The sequence below is a fragment of the Abramis brama genome (assembly GCF_963993115.1).
Source record: "Abramis brama genome assembly, chromosome: 20".
NCBI classification, from domain to species: Eukaryota; Metazoa; Chordata; class Actinopteri; order Cypriniformes; family Leuciscidae; genus Abramis; species Abramis brama.
Genome location: NC_139982.1, coordinates 12086782 through 12102911, shown reverse-complemented (window position 1 = coordinate 12102911; position 16130 = coordinate 12086782). Strand labels below are relative to the sequence as shown.

General features: G+C 37.9%; 1 protein-coding gene across 1 annotated transcript in view; it reads right to left on the bottom strand.

Moving 5' to 3' along the window:
* Positions 1–16130, bottom strand: part of kif15 (kinesin family member 15) — a 42696-nt gene that overhangs the window by 4789 nt on the left and 21777 nt on the right. The window contains exons 27-34 of the mRNA XM_084094949.1: positions 15951–16097; positions 15027–15119; positions 14764–14928; positions 14321–14424; positions 14173–14236; positions 13454–13491; positions 12312–12444; positions 3429–3560 (exon numbers count right to left, since the gene is read on the bottom strand). Coding sequence (XP_083951075.1) covers positions 3429–3560; positions 12312–12444; positions 13454–13491; positions 14173–14236; positions 14321–14424; positions 14764–14928; positions 15027–15119; positions 15951–16097 — 876 coding nt within the window. The remainder of the gene's footprint in view (positions 1–3428; positions 3561–12311; positions 12445–13453; positions 13492–14172; positions 14237–14320; positions 14425–14763; positions 14929–15026; positions 15120–15950; positions 16098–16130) is intronic.

Sequence of the window (16130 nt, the reverse complement as noted above, 5' to 3'; positions counted from 1 at the left end):
AGTTCGCGAATTGGACGTGTCGTGCGCGTTGTGTGATTATCCCAGCAGTTAGGACATGGACATCCAAGATTTGTGTCAACATAGAAAACATTTCATCACTGTATAGTTTTATTTCGTTTAATTAAAGTGTTGTTTTATGTCAGCTGAATGTCCGGAACGCTTTTCAGAGAAGATAAGGAAACTTATTTAGCACAATTCACACCCAGCAGTATAATTCAGGGGAAAAAAAATCTCTGAATGCTCCACACGAAACTTTGGTCTTCCGACCTTTTACCACCGTGTCGATTTATTTTGATTAATATGTGCGAGGGAGAGAGAGCAACACAGCGCCTAGTTTGGAGACGGTGAAGTCGTTTACACAGAGAGTGCGCGCGCGCGACCGGCTCTCTCTCACTCTCTCTCCCTGGTCGTTATTTTAGTTAAAACATGCGCCCTGTCACAAACGTAGCCGTTCATCTACATTATTCACCGATCAAATAAGACTTTGGCGGCTTTGGCGGGCGCTAAAACAAGTTCAATGCAGAAAAATTCATGCGTGAGTTTCCATTAGACTCGCACGGTAACTTAGCCAGGCAAATGGCGAGCTCAGCTGTTGTTGACGCTGTGTGTGTGCTTCAAGATTATGACGCAAGTGCTAAGATTCCAATTGGCCAAGAGAAAAAGTGCTAAGATTCCGATTGGCCCAGAGAAATGTAAATTATAAGAATTATCCAATAATGTTTCGCAATTCTAGCCTGCATGGCAGTTACTGTGAGAAACAATACTGTCAAAAAAACAGTAGATACTAATTTGGACAGGGATTTTTACGTGGGTTGGGTGAGAAAAAACACTGATATTATGGATTCGGACGGCACTAAAATCACCAACTTACCCCTGTCAATGTTTAAAATACCGTACGAGCCCATGAGAAACAATATTAGCGTCCAAATAAGACTTAACTGACAGTAGCCTATGCTTTCACTGGCCTTTAAAAGCGCTCTTTAATTAAAATAAATTTATAAAATTGTATTATATATAATAATATAATTACAATTCTAACAACAATCAGTGTAATGACAACTTTATTCTTTGCATGAAAACACTTGAATTAGCCTAACTGAACACTGTCTGGGTGTATTAAAACTTCAGAATTATATTCATATAGACCTGCAACAGTGATAAGGTAAAGCTAAGAGTGGTCCAGACCAACCTTCCGAAAGTATGACTTACAGAAGGTATACTTAACTAAGAACGTTTCGGGAAACACGTATTAACGATAAGGTACAGCTTAAGGTGTAACTTAAGAACGACGTAGCGTTAAGAAGGTTTCGGGAAACCCAGCCCTGAACTTTAAACATTTAGTACTTCTATGATAATTTTAAAGGGGTGGTTGATAATGATTTCACTTTTCTAACTTTAGCAAGTGTGTAATGTTGCTGTTTGAGCATAAACAATATCTGCAAAGTTCCAATACTCAAAGTTCAAAGCAAAGGAAGATATTTGCTTTTAAAAGAAAAGGACTACAACAGGCTAGTAGGGACTACACGACATTTCTCCCGGGTTAGTGACATCACTAACCCTAGAATTTACATAAACCCCGCCCCCGGGAACACACAGTCCGTGTTGAGAAGAGGAAGAGTTGTTGTAGTCGAGCACATTTGTGAGTCAGCTCAAACTTTAGCATCCATCTTTTCACATGCAATAGAAAGTCACTCTGTGTGCATCTCACAACAGTTCCTATACGAGCGATTTATAGATTTATCATGACAGAATATCCTAATTGAAGATAGTTAACTCCACATCAGCAACATAAATTCATCAACTAACCATTCAGAGACGTCCTGTTGCATTCTACACGTTGCCACTTCTTCTTGAGTCTCTCCATCTTTGTCTGACTCCGTTTTAACATTAAAAGCAGAACAGTTTCTGTCATTTTAGTGTGTCTGCGTGAGGTAATAGCAGCTGCTAACACACATGAGCTCTTGAAACCCCGCCCTCTGCAGCAGCTCATTTGCATTTAAAGGGCCAGGCACAAAACGGTACGTTTTTGCAAACCCTCAAAAAGTGACAACTTTAACTTGCTATATAAAAATATCTGCGGGGTATTTTGCGCTAAAACTTCACACACACACACACTCTGGGGACATCATAGATATATTTTACATCTTGTGAAAAGGGCATTTTACCACCCCTTTAAGTATTGTATCACAGAAATAATGATACTATGAGGTTGAAAAGACTTTGTGAAGCTGTTTCATGACAACTGTCTCCAGGTCAGCGGCAGCACCAACACAGCTTTGAATGTTGCGATATGATTTTGTCAAAGTTGAATAGACAGACGAAAAGAAAGATCGCGTGCGTGTTTGAAGCGAGATCAGTCTTTTAAAGATGAATCATGCAGCTCTACTGTCTTCTCTCTCTCATGAGTAGAGCAAGGGCTTTTCAGTGCTTTCAGTCTCACGTCTCTTCCACACGTCCACTTGGGATATTACGTCACTCAACACTCATAGATAACACATTTCATCCTCTGTTGGAACAAAAGTGGCTAACTTCTGTCAACCTCATCTACAAGCAAGGACAAAAATGCAAATGCAAATGGGAAAAAAAACAAAAAACAAAACAAAATGCATACGCATACACTACGTGATGTAGTCTTGTAGATTACACTAGTACGGGTGCGCAGTTAGATTTTCACGCTTTCACTGTGTGATTTAGTCGGTTTATATAATTTAATATAGTTCATCTAATCTAATATCACACAAAGAGTGCAGTTTTTTCTACAGATATTAGCATAACAACAAATGTGATCTTTATTTTATACAGGTTTGATAAAATGGAACTTAATATTAAATGACATTTAAGACACTGTTTTAGCTCTATTTCACCAACAAAAATAGTTGAAAACTAAGCCACAGCACTGTATTTGCATCTCTGAGAAACACACTGAGGTGTTTCCTTACTGAATGAATCAGCTTTTTGAACGAATCAGTTGAATCTCAATGACTCACTCATTAACAGTGACTTGCTGCCACCTACTGGCGGTTTTAATTTCACATTTAAAGTATCTTTTCATGTTTTAAATCATTTCAAATATCAATATTCAACATTTTATGTTTAAAACATCAAAACATTATTTATGTCTGTGTAAAAGCATCTAAATGCCATTTCAAAGGCAGCTTCTGTGTTTCCTCTCCATTGCAAAGATTTTGTTGATACTTGTTTAATTTGATTGGTAAAAAAGTATTGTCCGGACCTCTGCTGGGAAGGAAATACAGAGACCAGACGTCTTGGAAGATTAATCGAATGCTATGCCTCTATGAAAAAGTAAATTTAAGACAGGACTGCAGCTGCCACTTTGAGTGTTATGATTTTTCCCATGTAAACGAGTGAATGTTCTCTGTCTTATACGTCTCTGGTTTTGTGCATAAAAACTGTGGGTTCATACTGACCTCCTGAAGTTTGGTGATCTCCTTTTTCAATTTGACCAGGTACTCAATCTTCTGCTTGGGGTTCTGATGACCCAACAGTTTCCCATTTTCCTCGGTCAGATGGTCCACCTGCTTTCTCAGAACCTCAATTTCCTGAAAGACACCACTAGGGTTACAATTAAGGATTTACATTTACACACACATTTAAATGAACTTAAAGGGACAGATCCCCAAAAAGGACCATTCTGTCATTGTTTGCTAATCCTCATTTTGTTCCAAATCCATTTGACTTTTCTTCTTTTGTGTTCCATAGAAGAAAGAATTTTGCTCAGTGCAGGGTTCGTACACCTTTTCCAAGGTCAAATTCAAGCACTTTTCAAGCACTTTCAAGGTCCATTTTAAAGCTTTTTCCAGCACCTTACACCACCGTAAATTACATACCAATACATAGTCAAAATTATTATTTAGTGTTTTTATCACATTAAAAGAGATAATGCTATAAACAGCCAAAATTGTGTTTCGTAATAGCAGAAGGATCAGATATTTAAGCAAATCACAAGTTTTATTTTTCAAAATGTATCACTGTCTAAGTAGATAATGGCTATGAATAATACTTTTCATTATATTAATGTCCAAATATTGCTTCCCAGATAATGTGATTTTCAGGCTGTAAAACTGAAGTAATTTCAAGGGCTGAAAATATGAAGACATGGGATTTGAACAGAAATATTTTACAGGCCTCGGTTTTGGGACACATTCTTGATATAGACAAGGTTTGAACAAAATCTGAGACAGTGCAACAACAACCTGTAATTCCATTTTAACCCAGAAGACTCTGACAGTGCACAGGCACCTGCCTGATAAATAGCCTATATTAATAAAAAAAAAAAAAAAAGTATTTCATTGCCAAGACATATACATGTATCTATTGGAATAGAGCAGTGTAAATCTTGCATAAGGCCATCCTCAACCTGACAGTAGGCTACTTGTATGATACTCCATCTGACACGATTTCTGTTCAGCAATCAACGATTGTTGTTATGCACTGGGCCAGAGTCCTGCACAGGTCCATTTTTGGAGACCCGCCCCCGCCCGTACCCGCAAAGTTCAGCACCAGATCCGACCAGTCACCCGTGATAATATCAAAATTAAATCCGCACCTGCCCAGACCCGTTAATATTTGGCCCGTTACCTGACCCGTGCCCGCGATAAATCACACACAAGCTAAAATCATTCCAATTAAAGTGCTTTATTTTTTATCTCGCACCTCTCTCAACATCACAATAGCCTCACGCGCCGGCGCCTCCGTGTCCTGATTATATTGCCTGCTATATTTAGCCTACCTCTTATTTATTAAATCCAGGAAATTGGTTGATGAAACATTGATTAAAATTAAGATACAATTAATACAAAACTAACTTCACTTTAAAGAAAGGCTTTCTACAAAAACTTAATGAAGTGGTCAAAATCATGTCTGCCCACTCCATTTGTCTCCCGATATTCGGGATCATCTTATCTTATTCATGCTTTTCACTTTTCATATAATCAACATGAAATTTAAAAAAAATATTATTTTATTTAAACATGAATATGAAACTAAATCGTTTTTAATGACTGGGCTACAACACATAGGCCTATTAGCCTACAGTACAGAGAAATTTAATGTCGGAGCATTGCCGGTGAGCATGTGGGGGGAGAGATACGATTTTCGATCAATCATAGAATATTATTTTGCTTGATATGCCAATTCTTAATATTTGGTGTTTTAAATGCCTGTTTGAGATCTCTGTGAAAGTTTTAATTGTAGGTTCGTGGCCCTGAGTGTCGCAATTTCGGTTTCATTTTGCATATAGCCTACAGCCCTTATAATCATAGATGACGCCACGGGTTTTCATTTAAAAGAAAGAGCGTAGCCTACGTTTGCATGTAGGCCTATATATGGGCAATTTATATACACAATACTTACTAAAATATAATTAATATAATTTTATTGCATTTGTATTAGATGTTTGAAGAGTAAAAAAAAAAAATCGGTTGGTCTTAACGCAAGTTTACAACCGGCAAGTCAGTCGGACTAAAAGAAAAAAAAAAAAAAAAAATTAATTGAGTCGGTCCTAAATTGACAGGGTCGGTCGGGTTACGGCAAACAAGAATATTTTTAAGGATGGCCTGACTAAAACACATATTTGCGTATGTGTAATGGTAATTTAGACATACAAATATTGCACATATTTTTCATCCGCTACCCGCCCGCATCCCCGCCCGTGAATTTTAGGAATGTCACAATCCGCCCGTTTTAGCCACTTTTCGTCCTGCATCCTCAATAAACAAGCTACAGTTAGTCCAAAATGCCGCCGCTAGAGTTCTTACTAGATCAAGAAAATATGATCATAGAACACCAATTTTATCATCACTACATTGGTTACCTATAATGTTCCGTATTAATTACAAGGTATTGCTACTGACTTATAAAGCCCTAAACGGCTTAGCTCCAGTCTATTTAACGGATCTTCTATCGCCCTATAATCCATCGCGCTCTTTAAGATCACTAAATTCAAGGCTTTTGGTCATACCTAGGATATCCAGATCCATCAAAGGAGGGAGAGCATTTTCACATTTAGCTCCAAAACTCTGGAATAGTCTTCCTGATACTGTTCGTTGCTCAGACTCGCTCTCCTAGTTTAAAACTAGATTAAAGACGCATCTCTTCAGCCAGGCATTCATATACTTTTAATCTTACAGTTCAAACTACAATCCGGCCTCTAGTTCATAAACGCCAGAGGAGAACTGGCCCCCGACTGAGCCTGGGTTCTCCCAAGGTTTTTTTTTTTTCTCCATTAGGTCACCTGATGGAGTTTTTCAGTTCCTTGCCACTGTTGCCTTTGGCTTGCTCAGTTGGGGATATTTAATTTAATTAATCAATCAACAATACTATTGATCAGCATTACCAAACATGGACGTTTTCCACTAGAAACAAACATTGATGTATTATTTTAATTTAATACTGTGAAGCTGCTTTGATACAATCTGTATTGTGAAAAGCGCTATATAAATAAACTTGACTTGACTTGACTTTTATGCGGGTACCCGACCCGTTGCAGGACTCTGCACTGGGCTAACGTTTGCAGATTTTAATTTGTGGGTAGTTAACGTTACAGTTACTGTGCTGTAACTTTGGCTATGTTCACTGCATATTCCACAAATGAACGTGCCATAACGGACATGCAATACTAACATTACATTATCACAAGTAGTACTCTGTCACTAATGGCCCTTTCAGACAGGACGCAGAATGCGCTGCGCTATGAAACCCATTTATTTCAATGGCTTGCGCCGCACGAGGACGTTTTGTTGCTGCGCCGACCAAAGCGCTCTGTGACGATTACCCGTGCGGCCAATAAAAACGGGGCATCCAAACAAGCGCAGAAATCAAAATGAAAACTCCGCCTACTTTTGCTCTGGCCAGCGTACCGCAAAACGCTCTGTATCTGAAGGGCTACAATTTATTTCTCCATTTAATAAACAAACTATTCAGTCAGATAGGTATTTGTTGTGAAAGAAATACAGTTCCAATTTCAAGCATTTTCAAGCATTTTATCCAAAATTTAAGCACTTTTCAAACCTTGAAAACACAACATCAAAATTCAAGCATTTTCAAGGATTTCAAGCACCCGTATGAACCCTGTCAGTGTTCTGGCCACCAGTTTCCCTACTATGGAATCTCATTTGTGTATATTCAAACACTGCAAGGTTAAGAAGCTTTTCCTCAGCTTTGATGGCGATGACATCCATTCATATTGTTGATATCAATAACATGTCTGCGAATGAGATTTAACTGCTACAGATGAAGATTTTAATTATTTCTTGAATTTTGGTCTCTTCACAACAAAACTATATATAAACTACATATTGTCCTTTAGTGGTCCACAAAAGACAGTCATACAGTTCTGGAACCACATGACCACAGGGCTGAGAATCAAATAATTAGCATTTTAAGTAGTAATGTCCAACCAATCCCCTTTCCCTATTATCAGGGTTCATCATAAAGGATTTGGCCAGTGGTTCACATTTTTACTTGTTGGGGCCCCATCACAAAAACAAATAAATAAATAAATTAGAATACAAGGTTAAATGGGTCAGAAACATGGAATACAATAACTAATAACTAAAGTTGTGAAGTGACAAACAATGTAAACACAGTGAAATTTCTAATTTTATATTCAAATTTCAATACCACAGCCTAACTAATAGGCTGTCTGAGAGGCAGCTTTGAAACACTTGAAACGCACATAAAACATTGTGCTTAAACAGTTTAAAACGGCTTCAAAGTTAGAATTGGCCTAATTGGACATCAGTCAGCGTCATCAGGAAAGTTTTTCATTTGCACTTTTTTTTATTATCTAGAAATATATATATTTTTTAATTAAATCTTCACCTTGGAATTATAAGATTCTATCTGACATTTTTGTAAAATTGAGTTATTCATATAATCGTATTCCGTGACAACTTATTTATATTATGTGATTTTTTTTGTGAACATTTGAGGACTTTTTATTTAGAAAACAAAAAGGTTCTATCTACAAAGTTGAACTCTAACTTGGTACTATAAGGTTCTATTTGCGAGCTTAAATATAGACTATTTTAAGCATCCATCCATCCATCCATCCATCCAGACAGATAGCATTAAACTTAACCCATTTAATCCCACTGGTCACAATTGTGACCACAATTTTTCTTTGCATATTTTAGTTTGAAATTAAAAAGTAACTCATATTATGAAGTACATATTCATATATAATGAAAATGTAAGATGTCTATAAGAGTTTATGGCAGGTCTAACATGATTAGTTTGTTTGGTTATGTGACCACACACATTTATTTCTTGGTACTGTCGTCTTAACGGAAGGATGACATAAAAGCTCAGAAAGGACAGGTAAGAATACTAAGTTCCTTTTTGAATAGCTTATACATTTTTTGCACATATCATCATGAAAGGGTTACCTATACATACACATTGAAATTAAATTAATACATGCTTTATTCTGTTGTGAAACTGCAGATAAATGAAGACGGTTACAATAGTGACCGGTGGTATAACACAGGGAGTCTATGTTCCCCATATGTAATTCTGTGTTATTTTTATGAACTCTCTTTCAGACTGACTTTAAGTCAAGTTTTGGATTTACTTAATAATAATAATAATAATAATAATTAATAATTTGTTACATTTATAAAGCGCTTGGGTACTTAAAGCGCTTCACATATGGAAGGGGTATTACTATTCCACCACCAATTACTCAACCACCACCAATGTGCAGCATCCACTTGGATGATGCGACGGCAGCCATATTGCGCCAGAACGCCCACCACACACCAGCTTACTGGTGGAGAGGAGACAGTGATGAAGCCAGTCAGTATATGGGGATGATTAGAAGGCCATGATGGACAGAGGCCAAGGGGCAAATTTGGCCAAGATGCCGTGGTTAAACCCTACTGTTTTTCGAAGGACATTCTGGGATTTTTAATGACCCCAGAGTGACTCTCTGAGCACCGTTATTCTCATCCGAAGGACGGTGCTCTTTGGTAGTAGTGTCCCCGTCACTACACTGGGGTGTTAGGACCGACACAGACCACAGGGTGAGCACCCCCTGCTGGCCTCACTAACACCTCCTCCAGCAGCAACTCCTGGTTTTCTCAGGAGGTCTCCCATCCAGGTACTAACCAGCCTCAGCCCTGCTTAGCTTCAGTGGGAGACCAGTCTTGGGCTACAGGGTGATATGGCTGCTGGAGCTGGATATGCTCTGTCTTCCAGAGACTGGGTTAGGTCATGGGCCCAGTGTAGTGATGGGTTTGGCTGAACAAGCTGGTGTTCCAGGTGGATGCAACTTCAAGCATGACATGCCTGGACTCTACACAGTGCTGTGGTCAACAGTTGGCTGTTCCACAGAGATGTCATGAATTGTGACTATGATCTCCTTGGATTTCAGCAAGTAGTTGCCCAAAGTCTCCTGAAAATATTTGGTACTGCACCAAAAGGACAAGGGAGACCATCCTCAATGTCAGCTGCTGTGACTGATATACCCAGGTTTGATGGTGTTGCCCACTGGCTGATAAACACAGGTAGGCAGGACACAGTTGTGATTTTTTTAAAAATATATAATTCCACTGTTATTTCTTTAGGAAGGTGATATATAATGAGTTCCACACCAGCACACAGTTGTGACTGTTGATTGATAATTTTTGTGATGCTTTCCTGTTATTCATGAATTGTTACATGTTCCTTGGCATTGTTACATGTTTCCTACCATAGGCTAATTTTTAATCATTTGTTTATTTTAATTTGTTTATTTTAATTTATTATTTTATTTCTGTACGTTTTTTTTCTTTTCATTTTGTAATTTTAAGTATTTTGCATCATTTATAATGATTGCATTCTAAGCAATTTCCTATAATTTATTATTTCATCATAATTTAATTAAAATATTTGTGCCATGTTGCTGCATAGGATTGCTATTTTGTCATTTTTTAAACTGGGCCAGACAATGTTTAACTATTTGTTAATCGAATAAATCACTTCAACAATTTAATTCTGTCTTCAAACTAATTTCTGGAGATTTTTAATTTATTATATACCCCATAGACTTAGACTCCCTGTGTTCTACCACCGGTCACAATTGTGACCAGAGATAAAACTCTTATTTTCATGGACTTTTCAAATATTTTTTTACATTATTGACATTGATTGTTTAATATACTTGCAAATACCACACAAACTCATACATTTCATCTCTGGGAAAAATTTGGGATTAAATGGGTTAACTTTGTCATACATGTCAACACATTGTTACAACACTAATTTGAAAACAATTTATAAGTAAACTGTCTGTGTTTCTTGAAAATTATTGCTTTAATTAATGTTTTGCATGATAGAACCTTATAATTCCAAGCGGAAAGTGATTTTTTAGAATTAGAAGGTTCTGCATTTCACCTGTTCCAAAAATCCCCATTTACAAATTTGAGAGGATTTTGATATTGTCTCTGTCATATTCAAGTATGAAAGAGTTGTTCCCCATATAATTTTTGCTATATGGAATGCAAAATCTTTGAAGCTCAATATCTCAAAACCACTCAGAATGCAGATAGAACCTTATAATTCCAAGGTGGTGAATTCCCTCAACTGTTCCAAGCTTTGTTTTGACAACAACACTGTTCATTTCCCATGTTATTATATCAGGCTACCAGCTAAGCTCAACATTTAAGACATTTTAATGAATTTTCAGCTTAAAACTCACTTTCAGACACCAGCGAGTGTTTGGCATAACTTCCTTGCGATACGATGGGGATTCTGATCACAGTATGAGGCAGAAATATATTTATATGCGATGCTGAAGGTACTTATGCTGATCTTTGCAATAATAAATACAAAGATGTTTATGGAAAATACCAGAGACTGCTAGATGGAAAATACCAGAGACTGCTAGAAAAACATTGACAAATCATATATGGATTATAATCATGTATTTATGTTTTATCTGTCTCTTCCCTCCCTGTGCCTTTGTTGATGCCGGACTAACGCATCCGCAAATATGTTACGCACTCTGGTTAACTCGTATAACTAATAACTCGTTTTCTTCTCATGAGCTTCCTCTGTTGGTTCGAGTGGCGCGCGTGTGTGAGTGTGAGTGAGTGAGTCAGTGAGAGAGAGAGAGAGAGAGAGAGAGAGAGAGAGAGAGAGAGAGAGAGAGAAATTAGAAGCAAGCAGAATACGGTTGTTTCTAAAGCACACGCATCTGTCAAGTCAAGTCACCTTCATTTATATAGCGCTTTTAACAACATGGATTGTTTCAAAGCAGCTTTACAGTGATAATAGGAAATTAAAGTAACAGAGATTGTTTTGGCTTTACAGCAGCTCTAGAATAAAGTTATTGTACAGCTAAAGTTAGTTTTGATCGATTCACTTCCATTGCAAAGATCATTAGTAATAACTTAGGGGCCGCTAACACAACACCGTTTAAAAACTAAGCTCAGACTCGATTCTGAAATTCTCTGAATCGATCCAGAATCGTTGGAGAGAGAATCTATAACACAATATCACAAATTAAACTGTGTACATTTGATCGTTTAGCACATGAAACCCAAATTATAATTTGCTTGTATCGGTCTGTTTCGGAGCGTGCGCTGCAGATTTTTGTGTTTTTAATCTTTTTTTGTGCTTTTAATCTTTTGTGCTTAACAATCACCGATTGTGCTGATTCTGTCGTTAAGTTTGTTTTAGGGAGAAATGACAGCGTAATGCTGCGCTTAGTTAGTTTTTAATGGTTTTACCTCAATATATTATTTTTTATAATCTTTGGAAGCTGAAATCTAAAATAAAATCAGACTAATATCACAGACCTTAAGTGTAACCAGGCTACGTTTGAATGTTTAATTCTGTCCTCCGTCGTCACTCAGGGCTGTAGTGTTGTGCGAGCTGTGGCACCGCGTGAGAGAAGAGTGTGAGTTCCCATGAGTGTGAGTTCCGTCAAAGGAGAACAAACGCTTAGTTCGTGGAGAGGCAGCAGATGCGAGGACGTTAGGTGACATAACTAGGAAAAATGCGACCTAGGAAAAATTTTAGTCGCACCCTTACAAAATTTGACCAAATTGGTCGCACTCTAGAGCCCTGAAAAAGAATCGTGTTTCATCACATCGCGATATTATCGCAAATGCAATTAATCGTTCAGCCCTAGTAACAGAGCCCATTGAAGTTGCATTTCCACTGTCAGGCCAGTAGCCCTGCAGCAGAAACGCAACTTGATTTTGGGCTCTGTGCTTGAGGTCCAAGGCTATTGGCTTCGCCCGTCACGTTAGCCCTGGCTTGCACAGGCCCGACAGTGGAAAAGCGGCTATTGCTTTCTCTCTGACCTGCTGCAGTTTTTCTTGTTGATGGTCTTTCTCCCGCAGATCCCGCAGCTCCAGGCAACGATTCCTAAGTTCAGTGGTCAGTTCCTGCACACACGTCTGAGACTGGGCAAGAGTAACCTCATTACGCTGGAGTCTGTAACACACACAAACAGGGGGTTGGGTAGTTTGTTAATGTTGTGGAGTTTAATGGCAAACAATTCAGACATTTGATGTAAGGGAATAAAAACGGTTTCATTGCATTTGGACGGTGAAAATAGAGGTTGTAAAAGGTTTGCAGCATGACATTAACAGGCCATCAACTGAAAAAAAAATTGCCACTTCAAACACTTCCAGTGTAGTTCTGGGTTAAGGACTGGTCAAAGCTAGGGATGTTCATTTCTTTCCCTGCGCTCGTTAACAGATCTATCTGACAAGATTTTGTTAAATTAGAAGTAAATTAATTAAGACAGAATGTGTCTGTGACCCATTACAAATTTTAAATGCACAAATAGCAGTGGGCAGTGGTGACAGTAGTTCTGACGTCACATTTTTACGGAAGTCACAACGGCTCGTGAAAAAGCACAGCTACTTTATGCAGGCTATGTGCATTTGGACTTCCCGGAAGAAAAATAGTTTCTTTCCCAGGGCTGTGACAATACCGAACACTGCTGCTACCCATAATCCCTCACACCTCCTCAGTGTGCAATAATCAAGGTCCACAGAGAGTTAATTCCATTCTTGTACATTGATACTTATTTTCATCATGTTTACTCATCTCATTTCTTGTTATTTAATCCCATCTTATGTTATTTATTTTCATTATATGTTAACTCCATGTGTATTTATTGTTTTCTAATATTTGTTGATTTGCTGAGTGAGCATGGTGACTATTTGTAATTTTGTTGTTTACAATGACAATAAAAGCTGTATTCTATAATAGTAACAAAACGAAAGAAAAAACTGTGCAACAAGTAGTGCTGAGTTTCGGTTCACAATCAAGTGTTTTAAGTCTGTTGCAAGGAAACTATTCAAATGATTGCGCAGGGGCCTCATGCGCACACACACACACCATCCGTAAAGTTTTCACAGCGCTTCACTTTTTCCACATTTTGTTATGTTACAGCCTTATTCCAAAATAGACTAAATTCATTATTTTCACTTACGCTGTCTGAGCATCAGTCAACTGCATCATCATGGAGCTCTGAGAAAAAAAAAAGATTCAACTTAACACAATTTAATCTAGTGCGTTGTTTAAAAGGGCTTATAGCATTTCTAATGTACCTTTTTACCAAGTTAGTCATGAATAAATGCAATTGGATTACACCAAAAGTTATAAAGACAACAAAAAAAACCTGAAGCAATTACTTCTTCAAAAATATACTTTCAGACATTTACATTTTGCTACCTTGATGTTGCCCTGATCTCCATGTTAGGAGGGCCTTGAAAACATTCATGCATGGAAAAATGTTCCAAGTGAAAGTAGTTCAACTGTTTAGTGACACCATCGCTCAATACTGTTGAAGCCATGGCAGACGCAGATAATAACATCCCTCTCTATCACACACGCAAACACAACCTAGTTATTCCAATATCAAATACTATAGTAGCTACTCAAGTCAACCGTTACCAACAACATTTTTCTAAGCAAGATGCTGAATTAGTGGCATATAAGTTCTACACGCATACATTACCAGAAAAGTGGTAACAGTGATATAAGAACGATGTAAGTGATAAAAACTGACTCTGAACCGTTTAATTTTTCTAAAATAAAATTATTGCATCGGGTCACATTATTGACCCAGGTTATTGGAAACAGTCTAGACTCCAGAGGGTTGATGTAATCATTCATATAGAGATTTTTTTAGATCTTGCCTGGACATACTTTCACTTTCCTCTCTTCTTGTAGTTCTCTCAGCACAGAAATGGGTATGGTCTCCTTCACATCTCTATAAAGACAAAGCAAAGAGATAATTTCATAGACACAACGTATGAACGCATTATGAACGAGTGTATGAGTGAACCATTCTTACTTTTGCGCAGAGCTGCCCTGCTGTTGCTGATTCTGGACGTTGTAAAACTGGTCCAACAGTGTTTGAATCTCCATTCGCACAATCTCTTTTTCATTCAGCTGGGCCTACAGATGCACAAGTAAACATTGTTATGAAAAATGAACCTCCTGAAAACTTTCAAGAAAAAAAGAAAAGAAAATTAATTTGGCAAAAAACAGCCTGAATTCAACTGAATTCAAAGATGGAAATTGTTGTGGCAGTGAAACAAAACTATCCAAAGGTGAACACTAAACAAGAGTATGATAAAAGAGAACTCCTCCCTCTCAATTAGATGAACAGTTTCTAGAATACAATAAATAAATAATTACAAATAAATATATTTATTATATTTAATTATAAAATAAGCTGTGAGATTAACCCGTATATCTGCTGTGACTGAAGTGGGAACTGTGCGTGAGCATAACCTTTAATCTGACGATCTCTTGGTTCTTGGCTGTGCGCTCTGCGTTGAGTTCCTTCAGCAGAACCTCCATGGTGATCATTGAAGAGCGTCGACTCTCCAGCTCTCTCTCTTGACTCTCCAGCACCTGAGACAGACTCGAGCTAAAGCCACCGGGGGTTTGGGGTGTCTGAAAAAACAGACAATGTTTAACAAAGGCTTCATTTTTAAATTGACTCTTTCATCACAATCAAGAGCAAGCACTCTCTCTCTTACACACACACACACCTGTATTTTTCCTTTGGGTGTGGCAGCAGCTGGAGGTTGATTGACAGACTCTCTCACTCTCAGAAGGTTAATCTGATCCTTCAGCTGTTTCACCTGTGAATGTGTGTGCACCAGAAATCATTCTGTTGTGTTTTCATGCATATTGTGGACGTTTGTCTGATTCAACTAGCTTGTACTAAGGGTGCTTGGTCACACTTTAGATTATGGTCCAATTCTCACTATTAACTACGACTTTTGCCTCAAAAAACTTTTACTGCTTATTAGTTAGTAAGGTAGTTGTTAAGTTTAGGAGTAAGGTATGTAGAAAATAGTCATGCAGAATAAGGCATTAATATGTGCTTTATAAGTACTAATAAACAGTCAATATCATAGTATGCTGAGAAGCATCTACTTAATAGTGAGAATTGGACCCTAAACTAAATTGTTGCCGAGTGCTTTCACACTGGCAGTTTAGCTCGAAACAGGGCACGGTTTGCATGAAAAATTGGTAATGTAAAAGCTGTAATGAGCACCTAGGAGCGCATCATGGTATCGAACCCGAGACTACCTGTAGGAGGTGGTCTGAGTTCGAGAAGCATTTTCTCCACACTTTTGAAAGTTGATGAATACTGTTATCCTACCTATACTTGAATACATATTGCATTTTAATAATTGGATTTCACATTGTTTGCCTGCAGTCTAAGACACATCAGAACAATTCCGAGACCCATTTTTGGTTTGCAACACACCAGTTGAGAACCACTGGTTTAGAGTTCATTATTCAAAAATATTTGACTGCAAAATACCACGACTGTTCAATCAGAATCAAGTATCGCAGAGAGCCATCGATAATGACTAAATGCCAGGTGGACTCTACATTAACTCCTACATATTTGATTGAAAAACTGCAGCATGAATTGAGGTAGAACGCAGAAGGGGCAGTACCTGTTCCTCTAGGGTGTTTATATTTTTCTCTTTCTCTGTGTTCAGAGTCCTAGACTTCTCCAATAAAGCAGCTTGTTCCTCCACCACTTTACTGAGTCTCTCCATCTCATCAGTAGCATAGGACATATCTTCCTGCAGCAGCTCCAGCTGTGACACACGCATACTTCAGTTTCGGCTTGT